General features: G+C 42.8%; 1 protein-coding gene across 2 annotated transcripts in view; it reads right to left on the reverse strand.

Moving 5' to 3' along the window:
* The window catches only part of Prkcb (protein kinase C beta), a 333,644-nt gene that overhangs the window by 183,741 nt on the left and 132,561 nt on the right, over positions 1-17,342 (reverse strand). For both annotated transcript variants that reach the window (XM_027410280.2, XM_027410279.2), the window contains exon 3: positions 13,972-14,054. In XM_027410280.2, the coding sequence (XP_027266081.1) occupies positions 13,972-14,054 (83 nt within the window). The remainder of the gene's footprint in view (positions 1-13,971; positions 14,055-17,342) is intronic.

Consider the following 17,342-nt stretch of genomic DNA (forward strand, 5'->3'; position numbering starts at 1 on the left):
GCAAAGTGAATGTGCCCAGGCCATTCAAACTTCAACAGCAGCATGGGAGAAGACAGACCTCTCTCCATCACCCCAAAGCAGCCAGCTTGACTAAATTTGCATTTCCTCTTCTTTTCCTGAGGTATTATCCTCCACTAACAGTCTGGTGTGATGAGCCAGGAGGACACTCCTACCATCACACTGGGCTTGTTTACTTTCTTGACTGACCTCTGGCTTTGAAGTTAGACATTCTGATTAATAGCATACATCCTTACAAAGTCACATAACCACACACAAAGCTTTGTGCAAAGCTGCCAGACACACAGCAGGTCTGCTGTACAATTTTACTGGGTAGAGTTCAATTGTGGATACATGTTTCTAAGTGGCTGTACCATTTCATACTGCCATCCACTTCAACACTGCTCAAGAACTCTAACTTCTCCACATTCTCACCCGTGAGCCTTTGGGGTTTTTAAGTATTATTTATCTTTTTTTATCCTTATGGGTGAGTGACATCATAGCGTAGTTTTGATTGGCATTTCTCTGATGATCAGCAACACTGACTCTTTTTGCAAGTTTTAATTGTTTAAATTATCACACACATTAGTGAGTTTTATTGTGACGTTTTCATAGCCCTGTTGATTGTACTTGGGCATCTTTTACAGGCCTATTGGTCATTTCTGTACTTTCTTTGGAGAAATGTGTAATCAAGCCTGTATCCCACAAAACACAGGAGATTCAACAAAACATTAAAAATGGCATGACCTGGGGGGCTGGGAATGTGGCTCGGTGTATGAAGTGCTTACCACACAAGCATCACAATCAAAGGTCAATGCTCAGAACCTACACAGAAAAGCAGGCAAGGTGGCCCACACATGTAATCCCAGTGCTTGAGAGGTTCAGAAAGGCAGACTGCCATGACCTGCTGACCAGCCATCCTAGCCCAACCAGTAAGCCCCAGGCCAGTGAGACACCTTGTCTCAAAAAAGCATGATAGATCGTGCCTGAAGAGGAATGAGACCGAAGGTGTCCTCTACTTTCCACATATAAATCTACATACACATGAACACGGAGAGAGAAAGAGACACACACACAAATGGGACAACAATATGATCCAGTGATCTCATTCTGGGTATTTATTCAAAATATCTGAAATTAATGTACTGGAGGGATGATACAGTGGTTAAGAGCACTTGCTACTCTTGCAGAGGACTTGTGTTCGATCTCCAGCTCCCACTTGGTGATTTACAATCATCTGTAACTCCACCTTCAGGGAATCTGATGCCCTCTTATGACTTCTGTGGGCACCAACCACATACATGGTGCACATTTAAACATGCAGGCAAAATATCTATACATAAAACAAAATGAATAAAGCCAATAAAAAATTTAAAGAACTGAAATCAAGATTTTGCAGAGGTCAACACTTCCATGTGCACTGCAACATTAGCCACAATAGTCAAGGTACAGAAAAACATCAATGCCCCTTGGTGAAGAAGTGGACAAAGAAATTGTGCTAAGTCCATACAATAAGATCCTTCTCAGCCACAAAAGAGAAGGAAATTCTGCAATATGATATAACATAGGTGAACCTTGAAGACACGATGCTAAGTGGAACAAGCCAAGCACTGAAAGGCAAGTACCGCCTGAATTATCGGTGACAGTCAAAGGCATAGCATCAAAGAGTACAAGAGTACAAATGTGGTTGCCAGAGGCTGAGAGAGAAATGAGTAGCTACTAATCAATAGGCGTAAAGTGGCAGTCAGGCCAGCCGAGCAAGCTCTAGAGGTCTGCTTCACAACAGGGGACCCACAGTCAATAGTAATACCTTGTACACTTCAGCTTTAGTAAGAGGCTCAATCTATGAAATGTTCTTTGCAAAATAAAATAGCTGCCTGGGGGGAAAACAGGCAAACTGCTGGTTGCCTGGGTAGTGGTTAACTTGATGGATGGGGTTGGAGGTGTAGGGACCAGAAGCCTAAGAGGCTCATGATTACAAAGAAAAGTTCTCTATGTGGAAATTCATCGAGCCTGCTACTTTTCACATATATAATAAACAGTTTTTTTTTCCCCAAAATGTGTGACTGGCCCAGCCTAAAGCCAGCATCTTTGAATCCAGATTCTAAATTCCTCTGAGAAGGAATCTTGTTGGTCCAGCACTGAGAGATGTCAAGTGTATGGGACTCAATGGACCTGAGACTGTGGGTCACTGAGTCTTGGCAGAACATGTGAAAAGAAAAAGGCTGCTGCTTCAGTTAGGTTTGCCCAAGGGTACAAGGCAATTTAAGATACTAAGTAAGAGGGCCAGATGATCTCGGCTTGAGTATGAGCTTGCTCATTGTCACGGGTGTCTCTGGATAAATCCCTCAGCAAGCCTGAGTCCCTCAATTTCCTCACGTGTGGAATGTGGAATGATAACAATGAGAACTTGTTTCCTAACATATAATGAAAAATGAAGAGTTATTGTGTGTAACATGCTTAGAATAGAACTACATCAATGAATTCTGGCTGTGATATTGGGTATGCGTGTGTGTGTGTGTGTGTGTGTGTGTGTGTGTGTGTTTGTGTGTTTGTGCATGTATGTGCGTGTGCCCTAGCCTGTGCTGTGAGTAAAGGCTAGAGAAAGACCCTAGGTGTCTTGCTTTATCACTTTCTGCCTTACACCTGTGAGATAGGGTCTCTCACTGAACCTGGAACTTGCCATCTTTTCTCTATGAGCCTGGCTTCCCCAGTGATCCTCCTGTCTGCACCCCTCAACAGCAGGGTATGCACAGGCGTGCCCCGCTTTCTACGTGGATGCTGACGGTCCAGACTCAGTAAGCACATTTACCTGCTGAGCCATCTCCCAGTCTCTAATTTTTTTAAATAATAGAATCCTAGAGCACTTAAGGTGAGGGAGCCCTTGGCAACACACAAGGTCAAAGACAGAAAGGTTAGAAATAACGTCTCCTGACTCTGGGGCCCAGTGCTCTCTCCAGAGCCTTTTCCCTTCTCCTTTCCCTCTTCTCTGAGCTGGCAGGCTCAGAGGCAAGAGGCTTCTGGAAATAGCTTTTATCAGGCTATGAGACAAGCCCTGCTCTTCCCTCAACCCCACCCTGACCAGGAGAAGCTGAAATCATTCATTCATAAGCTAGAACTTCCTCTACAAGAGCAGCAAAAACAGCTGGTTTCCCATCTCCCCCCCATGCCAGCACTATGGAGCTGCTTCTGCCTGCACAGCATGAAGCTCTGTCTTTGTGGCAGGGAGGGACAGGCAGCTATTTAGGAGTTCACTCTGACCTTGGCAAGCTCATTCTACAAAGCAGAGGCCGCTGCCGGCCCATGGCCCACAGAGCATACTCCTGTGGGATTCACTTGACAGTCAAAAGAATCTGCATTCACCCCAAATCCTCATTTTATAAGGTCTGGCTCCCAAGTGTGCCATAGGAGAGAACTCTGGATTTCTCTTTTGTGGAAAGCAGAATAGATGTGTGTCATGCCCAAAACAAGACTGCACACTTGTCACCTAAGTCTTCAAAGGCGCATTGGTGGAAACTGTACTCAGTATGTATAGCACACAAAGTGTGGGGGAAGCTCTCACCCTGGTTATTCTCGGTTAATCCCCCACCTAGACCAGAACTCTTCACCCCCTTTTCCAGAATAGGAAATGGAGGTGAAAGGTTATGCAGCTAGCTCATGTTAGAGGCAAACCTGGAATTCAAACCCAAATACTCTGGCCTCAGAAACACTGTATATATTGCTTATAATACATATCTATCCATCTGAATTCCTTGAGAATTTTTTAAAAACACAGCTCTCAGGCTTTTAACAGACTTTCCAGGTAATCCTGGGCACTGGATGTAATTTCTAAAAGTAGTATTTAGAAAGGTGTGTGGTGGTGGTGGTGGTGGTGGTGGTGGTGGTGGTGGTGTGTGTGTGTGTGTGTGTGTGTGTGTGTGTGTGTGTGCATGCATCCAGAGAAAAAAGCCAGAGGAGGGTATCAGATGCCCTGGAGCTGGACTTGCAGGTGGTTGTGATTGCTCTGGTGTGGGTGCTAGGAACTGAACCTGGGTCCTCTGTCCAAGCAGAAGGTACTGTCCAGCACTGAGTTATCTCTAAAGCCCTGTGTTCAGAAATTGGAGTGGGCACGTGGTATTTTGCTCCGTTCGACACCTTGCTTCTGTTTGTCCACAGCAGGCCCTCCATTCTCTTTGAGAACCTTCTCAGCTCCTTGTCTTGGAGGAAGCTCCTTCAAAGCCCAGCTTGATTGGTTAGAGAACATCATCTTGACTAAACAGGTGTCACTCCCTGTGGAGTTTGAATTTAGAGCCAAAAATGACACTAGGGTCACACTCAGGTGGAGCTGACACAGCCACTCAAGTTTTCTTTCAACACTCAGAAGTGCCCTAGCTCCTGGCCCAGGAACTCTTCTCATTTCAGATACCTAAAGGCGGTTTCTTTCTACATGATGCAACCCAACATCACTAACTAGTGATAGAACTGCCGCTGAAGTCTAGGGCCCCAGCCCGCTACCTCAGTTTCCCTAGATTCCAAAAAAAATTAGGAAACAGAGTCTATGAAGGAAGATGTATTCATTTAGAACTTGTGAGGAGGAAGAATTTAATTTCTCTCCACCATGTCTATAACTTTCTTATAATTTACAGAAAACCATGGGACATCAGCTAGATGACATACAAACCAAGCTGTGGGCCAGTTAATCGGTTCTTTCCTGGAAGAAGGGTGACTTCGCCTCAGATTCCCTCTCTTGCCTCTGTTCTCAGAATGGGGCTTCTTAAGGATCCACAAGTAGAAATGTGTTACCACCAAAAATACATAGAGCATGCCCAGTAGTCAGTCATTCCACTGGGATGGGGGTTGATAACCACTATACAGAAACCAGATCACTAGTTTGAGCTTCCTCTTTATCCTACACAGCTGGTCCTCAAATCTAATTTCTGCCCTTGAGAGTTACTAAAAAGTTTGTATATATGGCAGCCTTTTGGATATTTGACCTAGATAGGACAATCCTCAAGACACCTCCCCCACCACCCCTCTAAGGCATCTTTTTGGCATTTGGTAATGTACAATGTGGTTACTAAGTATTTTGGCTGTGAATACAGACGCCATAGACTGCAGTGTTATATAAATAGGATGTGATTTTAGCAAGATGGTGTACTTTCTGATGTCAATAAATAATAGATAAATGAGAGAGGAGGGAGAGAAAGGGAAGAAGACACCGCACTGTTTAAACTGTGTGGCCCCTATGGAGAAACTCACATAGCTGTTCTGGTTCAGGTAATGATGGTGCCAAGAGGTGATGGTGTCTCTGCCTTCACTGTTGCTTCCTTAGTGGAAGTGAGCTGCAGATGGCCCCACTCCGTGTTACATAAAGCAGAGCGATGCAGGCTTTCAGATGAGAGCAGCTTTTAGGTTGCTTTTTGAGCTGAGGAAGTTGGACATTATTACATAGGACAAGGTAAGCCTTTTCCGTTTTCCCTACTGCCACTCACACTTTAATGGATGGGATCAAACATAGCAAAGTCAAGGCTTCCTCTCCCTTTGTTGGGCCACATGTGAATTGAGGTCATGACATATGGTTGATCAGAATATTATCAAGAACACCAGAAGATGCTCATTTGTGGGAACTAAGCAGGCTCCATCTGCAGATGACAGGCTCCCAGGAATATCTAAAAGCCTCTCTTTAATATTTCTGCTACACCCAAGCTTCTACTGGGTGCTCAGTCTTGACTGAATCAAACTGGGAACCTGAGTTTATGACGGTAGTGAAAATGGCACCATCCCCACCAAAATGGGAGGAGTCAGCCTCAGAGCATCCCCAAGTGACCTTCAGAGTTCTACATACAGAAACTGGAATAAAAAAGTAGGCAGATATTTTTTGAGATGGGGTCTCACATTGTGGCCCATGTTGGCTTTGAGCTTGCCATCCTCCTGCCTCAGTCTCCTGAGTGATGAGATTATAGGCATGTGTCACTATGCCCACCTCAGTGAGCTCAGTTAACAGTCACCACCAAACTATGTTTAGGAAATGTGGCCTCTGGTTTTCATGGGTATGGAATAGTGCATAGTATATATTAAACATTACATATCTAATATCAAATAGTGCATATCTAAAACACTGTTTCATATATGGCTTTTTAGACAGGGTTTGTGCAATAGCCCTAGCTGTCCTGGAACTTGTTTTATAGACCATGTTGGCCTCAAATTCAAAAGATCCACCTGCCTTTACCTCCTGGATTCTGGGATTAAAGGCATGTACCACCACCACACCTGGCTTGTAAATGATATTTTAAATACTATAAAAATATAATGACTTCATGTTTTTGATGCCTCACATACTTCTAAAGTTAACTATCTGCTTTTTAAAAGAAATAAATAATGACAGCATTCTTATACCAACATTTAATCAGCATGGCTCTTATTAAAATATAATTTACATATAATAATGTATAAACTTCAAGCATGCATTTTGATTCATTCTGGAAGGCATATATGTGCTTGCATAAAAATGGATCAGCCAAGATCTTCACCAGCTCTGTCACCCCAGACACTGATACATAATTGCTGCCCAGGATTCCATTATGAGGATGAGATAGATTTCTCTTACATAAGCATTCATCAGTAGTTACTTGAGTCACTTCCAAATTTCAATCGCTATAAATACTGATGCAATGAATGTCATTCTAGCTAAATAGATGCACCTATCCTTAAATAACCCCTTAGCAAGAATTCCTAGAATTGTCATCCTTAGGGCAAAAGGGTTAGGTTTCATCATTTTCAAATCACAAACTACTTCTAAGACTATAAAATATTGACAAACCACCTAGGGAGTGCTTTTCCACTTCTGAACTGCCTGGCCCAGGCCCCTGTTCAATACTTAGTGCTATTTTTATTAGCCATTATTCTTTGGCAGGTCACAGGGTGGCCTGCATTCATTCCTGAGCAGTAGAGACACCTCTAGATATTAATAATAATTTTAAAACCATTTATTGAGTGCTGCTCTGGGCCAGATACTATCTCAGGTGTGATCCAAGCAGGTTTCTCATTGAAGACTCATGACACCTACACCCTAGGATTTAGGTATTATCATCCCTATTTTAAAGACATGAACTAAAGGTTATAGAAATTGAATTACTTTAACAAGGTCACAGGAGCAGTAAGTGACAGAGTGGGAATCTGACACCACTGTTTCCCAGCTGCAAAGACTGAGTTCCCAGCATTGCATCACAGAATCTGAGCTTTTATATAAAATAATGAAGATGGAAATAGAAAGGTAATTATATCATGCTGGTATGCTCTGGACCACGGACTGTGGAGGATTCTTGGTATACTCAGAGTAGGGAGGGAGGTAGAACAACAGAAAGACCCTTGGCTACTATATCAAAGGTTTACCATGCACTGTGTGAAGCACTTTTAAGTAAGGGCTTTGTGATGCTCTTGTTGTTAATCCATTTGTCTTTGCTAGCCGTTTTTCCATTTTCAATACATTAAAAAAGTATCCCTTTAGACCATGTGGTTGGTACTAATGTCCTGTTTTATATAAAGAAACTAAGGCAGAGGAAAGTAAAATGACATACCCAAATTTCCACAGTGAGAATCTGGGTAGCGTCAGGCCCCAAATTCAGATATGTCTGGCTCCCAAGTATATCATCTTGGCTACCACCTGCATAATCAATGAACTGCCACATGACTTGTTTGTAGCCAGCAAGGCCTAAATCACCTGGGGATCTGGGAAAGGGAATGAGTGGGTTGCATTCGTTCAGTGAAATCAGCAACACCTTTTTGTATCACAACAAAACCGGCAGATCTTCTAAAATTTCCAGTGCGATGGCCTCCAGAGTTCTAGTCTACAACAGGCTCCTGAGTATAAAGTACATATAGCAGATTAATGACACAGTCAAGTCTGTTTGTTGGGTCTGGACTTCAGCACAAGATGAACTTTGTTTAGTGGGATACTAGCAAACACAACAAACAGGCTTTAAATGTTCTAGGTGTTCATGAAACCCTGAAACTACCATAGAACCAAGGCACTTTGGACCAGCAGCCTAGTCACTGCCAGGCATATGAGTGGGCTCATCCTCAAGCATCTAGCATCCAGCCAATCCATCACAGGCACAGATAAGGACCCACTGGCAAATGGCTCACTTGACTCACCCTAGTCCCATCCCTGAAAGATATTTTCTCCCTTTCTTGTTCCGGGTGCTGTGTAACCTGGCACTGTCCCTAAGCAATGCTACGGCAGCTCCGGAGAATTGACTGTAAGATGCCCCAGAGAGAAGAATGACAGTTTTCAATCTAATGAGACTAAGAACAAGAAGGAGACAAATTTTTGTTCTGTTATTTTTTTTTGTCTTATTGGTTTGTTGTTGTTTTCAGTTTGTCTGTTTGTTTTGATTTCTCTTTTTGAGAGAGAGAAAGAACATGAAGTTGGGTGGGTAAGGAGGTAGGGAGGATCTGGAAGGTATGTGGGAAGGGGAAAGACTATGATCAAGCTAATCCCAGCACTCTGGAAGCAGAGGCTCTGTGAGTTCAAGGCCAGCCTGATCTACAGAGCAAGTTCTAAGACAGCAAGGGCTACACAAAGAAACCAGAACTTGAAAACCCAAAAATAAATAAATAAAACAAATCTTGTGTAAAAAAATTTTAAATAAAAATTAATTTTAAAAATCTGTAATGTTAGGTAAAGAAGGAGAAAGAGGCTATGGAAAATTAGACACCATTTACAAACTCTGCCATGTTTTGAGGTCTTCCAATGGTGAGTGCTGTGTATATTGTCTAGTCTCATTGCCATTGAATGGTTGTATCAGTAACTAGGTTCATTAACAGTGTTACTCCACCTGTAGAGCAAGGTCACACAAGTATAAACCTGTAATGATGTCCAGAATATATCACACCTTAGGTGGTGCTTGGAATAGCAGACAACATAGGATGGAGCCTTGAACATTTTTTCCCTAGACAAAAGCATACATTTCTGTTTCATAAGCTTGCTGCATACTTGGTCCTTCAAGGTCACACAGGAGGGCAGAGCACCCTTCTAGACCTGCATGAGCACCAGGAGCAGCCAAAGACAGCCTGTCCAGGTGGACAAGCAGGTGTCTCCAGGTCTTTAATCATGTCTCCAACCACAGGCAGAAAAAAAGGTCAATGAACCGAGTCAAGCCAGTTCAGGAGTCTGGACTAATTCATCACTGTTGCTGCCAACAGATCTTCTTGGAATAGCATCCAGAGAGACAGTCATTGCAGGTAGGCTGCCAAATCCTATGCATGGAGACTGTGGGAGCACTCTCTGCTCTCTCCATGCCTATAGCAAGGAATGGCTGAATTGCCCCATTCATACAGAGAAGGGTTGCTCCTTATGCTGCCTATGAAGCCTTCACACTCCTAGGAAAGACTGCCAGATGGTCAACAGAAAGTCTGTTCATTCCCTAGATTTGCTTTGTCTGTTCTTGCTACCACCCACACGCACTAAAGTAGCCATCATCATCATCATCATCATCATCATCATCATCATCATCAACAACAACATTATCATCTATATAAAGCCTGTACCAAACACTGTTTTAGTAGTTTTCATAGATAATTATTCATTTGGCATTCATAGCAATGCTGTAAGGTAGGGGCTATCATTTTACCCATTTTTCAGCTGAAGAATTTAAGAGATTTAAAATAACTACCCCAAAGTTACACAGGTTTATATCTAAGAAGGCTGAATTTATAGGTTATTCTTTAGTCTACAGTTTTAACCAGTGCACAATATTGATTTTCTAGGGTTTCTCTAAAAGGCCATCTATCCTTACTCTTTAATCATGGAATGAACATACAAACTCTCATCTCTGGGAGTAGGTACATGTATTAGAGAGGCAGAACCAAGAGGAAGCTGTAGCTATAGATATATAGATTGGTTATGTGAATCAGCTTCAGTGATGATGGAGGCTGAGACATCCCATGATTTGCCATCTGCAAACTGGAGAATTAAGAGGCCCAGTAGTACATTTCCACCAAAGACAAGTCCAAAGGCCAGAGAAGCAGAAAAGCCATGGTATTCATCCTGGACCAAATCTGAAATTCTCAGACCTGAGAGCATTGATACTGAAAGGCAGAAGAAATATAGATGCACTAGTTTAAACACAGAGTGAATTCACCTTTTGCCTGCCTTTTTCTTCTACCTGGGTCTTCAGCAGACTGATGGCTACCCACCCATACAGAGGAAGGCAATGCCCCTTACTCGGTCTACTGACTTGAACACCAAGCTCTTCTGGAAACCCCTCAAAGACCCACCTAGAAATTGGTTTACCAGCTCTTGGGGCATCCCTTAACCCACGCAAGCTGATACTTGCAAAATCAACCATTGTAAATCCATCCTTTCTGAATTTGGTATTTGCTTCTTTGGATTATAGCTAATTTTAGAATAAAGAACAACAAAATCATAATTCTACTTGACGATATCATTAGATCTGAATTAATCCCAAATACACTAATCTCTTCCCTTGGGAATGAGGTAAGGCATCTGGGTGCTGATTACTCTTCTCTTGATACTCTGTACTTAAATGCTAAGATGTAAAATTAACAACTGAAGCACTGACATGAAGTCAATACATCTAATCTTACACGACAAAAGACTAAGAGGAGAAAGAAGACAGGTACTTGTTTAATACAGGTGCATACATACACAAAATGTATTCATAACAGAACACACATAACAATGGCAATCTTCATTTCTATAACTGGTTGCAAGGTTACAGGTGGTGCTTGCTTGTAACTCTCTTCTACTCATTCTATGCCCCCTCTGCTGTCAATCAAATAACTCAGTTGATGATGGTTCTTTGCCTGATAGAGTGACCTAAACCTCCATTCCTAAAGGGTCTGGGTCATATAATCCTGTCTGGGTTGGGTCACTAGAGTTTTCTGTAGACCTTAACCACTGATTATGGTGGTGCCCTAAGAGAAGACCTGTGTTCCAGGCACACTTTTCCTTCCCCCTATTAGGAGAGACCCCATAATTAATCCAGCAAGTTCCATCACTCCTGTCGGAGGCATAAGAAGCTCAAAGGAGAACTATTAGTGTTTTGCTGTTCTCTTTCTTTCTCTTCTCCAGAAGAGACAAAGTTTCGAGGCTATCAGAGAACAGTGCCTTGGAGAGAGGAACCCACATGTTTGCAGATGGAGTAATTGTGAATGATAACACTCTAATTGCTATCACTTGGTGCCAGGATCTTGGCTATCAGGCAAACAGCATACACTAATGCTGATTTTGAGAATCCTGACAGCCATCTGGAGAACTTTGCCTAGATTCCAGGAATCCCAGAGTCACTTTGGAAATCTTACCCCTGAATTTCTATTCATCTTGGCACAAAACTTCCTGTTTGAGTCTGCTTGGGCTACTAAACTCCTAAAAAAATCCCCCAAAATCACAAAACTATTTATCATGGTTTTAGAAGTCAAGACATCCAAGATCAAGGGAATGGCAGACCAAGAATCTGGTGAGAGCCCATTTCTGTTTACATTGCTATTGTTTTGGTGTGGTGATTTGAAAGAAAATGGCTCCCAAAGGAAGTGGCACTATTAGGAGGTGTGGTCTTGTTGGAAGAAGTGTGTTCTCTTTTATAAGAATTGCCATTATCATAGTGTCTCTTCATAGCAATAGAAACCCTAACAAAGACACTTGATGTACCTCATATGGTGGAGGGGATATCTCTAAGGCATGGATGCCATCCATACATGAAGGCTCCCCATTCTTGACTTGATCACTTCCTAAAAGTCTTGCCTCTAATACCATCACTTGGGGGTTAGAATTTGAGGAGAGACAAAACATTCAGACCATCACAACACATGATCAGGGCTTGCAAATTAGTATAGCCCATCCTTCTGGCCACTATGTTTGCTAGAGTCACTGTGCTGATAAAAGAGAAAAGGAAAGGTGCCACTGCCATCATCTTCCTAAAAATGAATGAAATTGAAGAATGCTGATCCAAGAAGTGAAGAAGGAGACTCCCAAGAATTTCACTGAAACAGTTTGACTTACCATACCGGCTCTACCCTTGGAAGTTTTGATATTAGAAGCCAAAAGTTTTCCCTTTCATATAATCTTATATAAACCACAGACCTGAAAGAACTGTGTATGGTTCCCATTCCTTGGAGTTCTCAACCTCAAGTATCACATTTCCAAAGCCATGTATCAGCAACACAAACTCTAGACTAGACTGTTATTGTTGTTATGGCAACAGATATCACCTGAATCTCTACTGCACCCTACTACTGAACTTCTGCAAAATGGCAAATGAATGACCACTGGCAGAAGAGTAGTAGAAGTCAAAGAACTTCAGTGGCAGAAGGCAGCCCCTTCTTACATGGGGCAAGCTGAGGTCAGCCACCAATTATTTTTGTTTTGTTTTGTTTCTCAAGACAGGGTTTTCTATGTAGTCCTGACTGACCTGTAGTACAGACATACTCACTCTATCGACCAGGCTGCCTTCAAACTCCAAGATCCACTTGCCTCTGCCTCCAAAATGCTGAGATTAAGGCATGTGCCACCACTGCCCAGTTCAAAATTTAAGTTTATGTTGTTGTTGTTGTTTTTTGCTTTGCTTTTGGCTGTTTTGTTTTGATACAGGGTTTCTCTGTGTAGCCCTGGCTGTCTGGAACTTGCTCTGCACACCCGGCTGGCCTCAAATGCATATCTGCTTGCCTCTGCCTCCTGAGTGCTAGACTAAATATATATGCCACCACAATCAGCCCAGTTAACCATTAGTTCTAAGTGGGAAACAAGACTGGTGTGGGAGACAAAGACAAATTAGAAAACTTCCAAGATAAACAAAGCAGAAATAAAGTACAAGAGCTAGCTGGCTCCTGGGCAATGGGAGACTGCATAGAGGAAAGACCTGTTAATTTGGGCATTTGGACTACATACTGAAACCAGCAAACTTCACCTGTCTCACTGTAGGATGAGGAGACTCAGAAGTGACTCCATCTATTAGCACATCAATGATACAGGTTCCTTTAGCCCTTCTGAGGCGCGCGCACATGCGCGCGCGCGCGCGCACACACACACATGCGTCAAAGAGGGCAAAAGAATCGATGAGTATTTTGTTTTATGGGAAAGGCTTTTTCTCTAGAAGCCCTACCCCATGTCCCTCAGGCTATGTAAGTTTGTTTATCAGTTACCAGACAGCCTAAAAAAAAAAGCAAGTATCAGGCATTTTCACCATCTAGTACTAGTGGTGGCCTCTGGCAGAAGGAAGGAAGGAAGTCAGGGCTGAGAATGGCTGTTGTGCAGAGAACAAATAAAAACCCCAAACTTCAAACAAACTTACACAAAAACACTCAGGCCTATCCTCATATCACTCATCATGTCAGTGACTTAATATTGTCTGTAAATCAACTTAACTTTATTTAAACCAAACAACTTTTCTCAGGTGGGAGTTTTTATAACCATACCAGAAGTATGACATTATTACTAAATACATGTACTCAGTACATACTAAAATATATAGTGATTAAATGAAAAAATACTTGCCTGTTTTACCTACAAGCATCTCCTTTCCCATTAGCAGTAGTTACACTTTGGCTATTTGTTTGTTTTGCTTTTTTGAAATAGGATACCACAATGTAGCCTAGGCTGACCTGTAACTCATAACCCTCAGCTTTTAGGTGTGGGATTACAGTACATTCTATGGCACCCAGCTAATATTTTTGGATGAATAGTAGCAGGTTCAACTCCTTCTTCTTTCTGATTCATGGACCCTGATATTAAGACAAAGGGTAGAAAATGTATTGAAAAGCTGCCTTCTTGTGGGAGCACTAATGAGGACTAATGAGAAAGCCATGCCCACTGAACTCCAGATCCCAGTGACTGCCAAGGCAGTCACTAACCAAGATCATAGTAGAGACCTGCCTATTATCCTGCTCAGCCACATTCCCTCTCCACTTTCCCCGCTGAAAGCAAACCTATTAAAGTAACTGCAAACCACGAAGGGCTGGCTACTATTGGGTACTCACGTCAGAGGCTGGGCCCTTGTCCGCACCAGGGCAGGAGAACGTGACAAACTCATGGCAGCGCTTGTGCACAACAAAGCAGCAGACTGCAAAAGAGAGAACAGGGGTGGAAAAAGGAAGGGAGGGGAACAGGGGAGAGAGGGGAGGAAATAAGTCATTAGGTTGCTCCATGTGAAGACATCATGCAAAATAACATCAGCTTCTACCTCCTGTCCTCTGTTGGTACCCTGATGTGACATCTGCATAGGCATTAGATGTCTAAGTTATAAGGGGCTTGGGAGACAGCTCAGTGAGTAAAGTACTTGGCACATAATCATGAAGATTGGTGTCTGACCCCCAGACCCCACTGGGCATGCAAGGTGGCCCCCTGTAATCCTAGCCGCTCTCAGGCAGAGATGGGGATCCCCATTGTCAGCTATCTAGCTGACTAGCTGGAACTGGCTCGCTCCAAATTTAGAGAGGCCTGCCTCAATAAAGAAGACAGAGAGCAGCTGAGGCACACATCATATGTCAACTTTGAGCCTCAGCTCATGCTGAGGCTCACACACATGCATAAACCTCTCTTGCCTCCACCTGCACTCATACACATGTGTGCATGCATACACATGTATACATAACACACACACTTGTATACACATGAAAAATCAATTTAAGCTGGGCGTTGGTGGCACACTCCTTTAATCCCAGCACTCGGGAGGCAGAGGCAGGAAGATCTCTGTGAGTTCGAGGCCAGCCTGGTCTCCAGAGTGAGTGCCAGGATAGGCTCCAAAGCCACACAGAGAAACCCTGTCTCGAAAAACCAAAAAAAAAAAAAAAAAAAAAAAAAAAAAAGAATCAATTGAACTAGGGTGCTAAGAATCACATACACCCTAAGTTAAAGTCCCTTAAAGATCACTTAGAGTGTCTGGTCTTTTATTGGTTTGGAAATAGGATGTTTTTTTTTTTTTTTTTTTTTTTAGAGCCAAGTACCAGATGAAGTAGTTGGCTGATATTTGGGTCCATAATGCATAAGAAACATGTGTCTTTAAGCATTAGACTCCTACCTGGAGGGATGATTAGAACAGGAAGGGTGTGGGGGAACAGTGAGCAAAAACGGCAGAGGCGTGCTCCTCTCACCAGATCAGTGTCAGGTCAGTGTAGGAGTAAAAGAAATGGGCTACTGCCTGGGGGTGGAGCTAAGAGAGGAGTGCCTGCCTAGCATGCACTCTGGAATGGAGAGGAGGAGGGGGCAGTAGGGGGAGGAAGGAGGAAAATGAAAGGGGGCTCCAGATAAAGGGGAAATAGGGGAGGGAGGAGATAAGAGGAAAGATGAGGAGGAGGAGAAAGGACCAGAGGGTGATGGAAAACAGAGGGGAGGGTGGAAGAAAGAGGAGGGGAAAGGAGGAGGGGGTGTAAAGCTGGAAGAGAGAGGGCACTGAATGAGGCTTCAGTGCTGCCTGTAATTTGCAACCAAAAACATAAACATACGTTTGAAATCATGTGAGCTCAAAGCATCTATGATATGGCTGCACTATCTCAGGGCTACAGTGGTTTGAGGAAGGGACAGTCAATGAGTAGATACACTATAAAATGGACATTTTTTAGTTTTGTTTCTCAAATCTTCTACATCCTCTAAACTCCTGGGCTCCTAGAGTATGGACTGCTTTAGGTGCATTAGGGCCCAACCAGAGCTTTTGTAAAGCACACGTTCAACAGGGCGGACAATCTCAAGCTACTCAAAGAGGTGTGGTTGTGTGGGGGCCAGCATCAGTAGCTACTGACAATGCAAAGTGTCTGTGAATATTTATCCAGGGATAGGCTTAAGGTTTCTATTACAAATTCACAGAAAATACAAATGCCAGGAACATGTTAGATGGTGTTACCGATAGGCAGTCACTACCCTCCCCCTCCAAGTCCTCAGAACACGGGCAACTGAACAAAAAACAAATATAGAGTCTCCAACAAGTAAGAAACAAGGGAAGAAAAGGACAGGGAGAAAATAAGAGGAGAAACTTATATCCAAAGAAATATAAGAAACATCTTGACTAAAGGCATTATGCCTATGTCATTTGCATCCTAATTTGAATAAACCAGCAATATTAAAAAATCCACCGGGATAATCAGGAAAACGGATCTATTCACCTGGTTTTTATGATACTAAGCAATTATTCTTATTGATATTGGGGAACAGATACCTTTGCTATGGTAGTGGCGTGTGGGTGATTTTAGCTGCATCTGTATATTGGAGGGCTACATCTTAAAAGCTTTATGGATAAAATAATTCAACTCAAAGTAATTCAGTGTGCGCAGGAGGGAGATAGATTGAAAAGGAAGAAAGAAAGAAACTTGATCATCATGACTCATCATTAAACCTTCCTGGGAGACATGCGAGGATTTAATGGAAATCTGTCTTCTTTTCTATATGCTTGATTCTTCCATAAAATAGAATTTTCAGACAGGACAGAAACCAACAGAGAGAGGCTACGTTACAAAACACCAGGATGGGAGGGACTGCAGCTCAGAATGCGGCGATGCCTATGTGCCCCAGGAGAGTGTGCAAGATCTTGATGAACTGCAGAGAAGGCTAATTTAAGTGTGTTAACCGTTAAGATGGGGATGGCTGGTGAGACAGCTCAGCAGTACAAGCACCTGCTGCATAGGCCTGACAACTTCAGCATACTCCCAGCAACCCACAGTAGAAGAGAACTGAATCCTGAAATTTATCCTCTGACCTTCATTCAAATGCTGTGGTACACACACACACACACACACACACACACACACACACACACACACACACACACACACACCAAAATAATACATTTGTTTAATAATTAAGATTGGGGATGCCACTCAGTGGCAGAGGGTGTGTAACACCCAAACTACAAACACTAACAATAACAAAAAAAAGAAAAAAAGAAAAATTAAGGAGAAAATAAGATAAAAAAAAATACCATGTAAGCTTTCAAAGCAGTGTAAGGAAAACCAGTGTAAAGAAAGCATTCTGAGTTGGACAAACAACCAGTTGGGGACTCTCTCCATTCCCCAAACCACACACGTGAGGACGTTTTGAAACCTGTGTTTGATGCCATTTCTACTTTAAGCTCTTTAAGCCCTCTGTAAATTGTTTTTGCAATCTAGTGAGCATTGGGAATCTAATCCCGCCATAGGTACCCACTTGTCCCAGCAGCCTTGATTGATTCAATTCTGTCCTTCTGCATGGATTGCTACTGCCAAGTTTATTAAGTGTTCAATAATCATATACACTGAGCTTCTCTTCAGGCCTTCAGCTTTGTCCCCTGATCTGTCATGGCAATTGGCAGGCATGAGGATGGGGGTGATTTCAGCAGCTTTATATCATATTGGACCCCAGCACCATGAGTCCTCCCTCGTTA

The sequence above is a fragment of the Cricetulus griseus genome, chromosome 3, assembly GCF_003668045.3.
Source record: "Cricetulus griseus strain 17A/GY chromosome 3, alternate assembly CriGri-PICRH-1.0, whole genome shotgun sequence".
Classification (NCBI taxonomy): domain Eukaryota; kingdom Metazoa; phylum Chordata; class Mammalia; order Rodentia; family Cricetidae; genus Cricetulus; species Cricetulus griseus.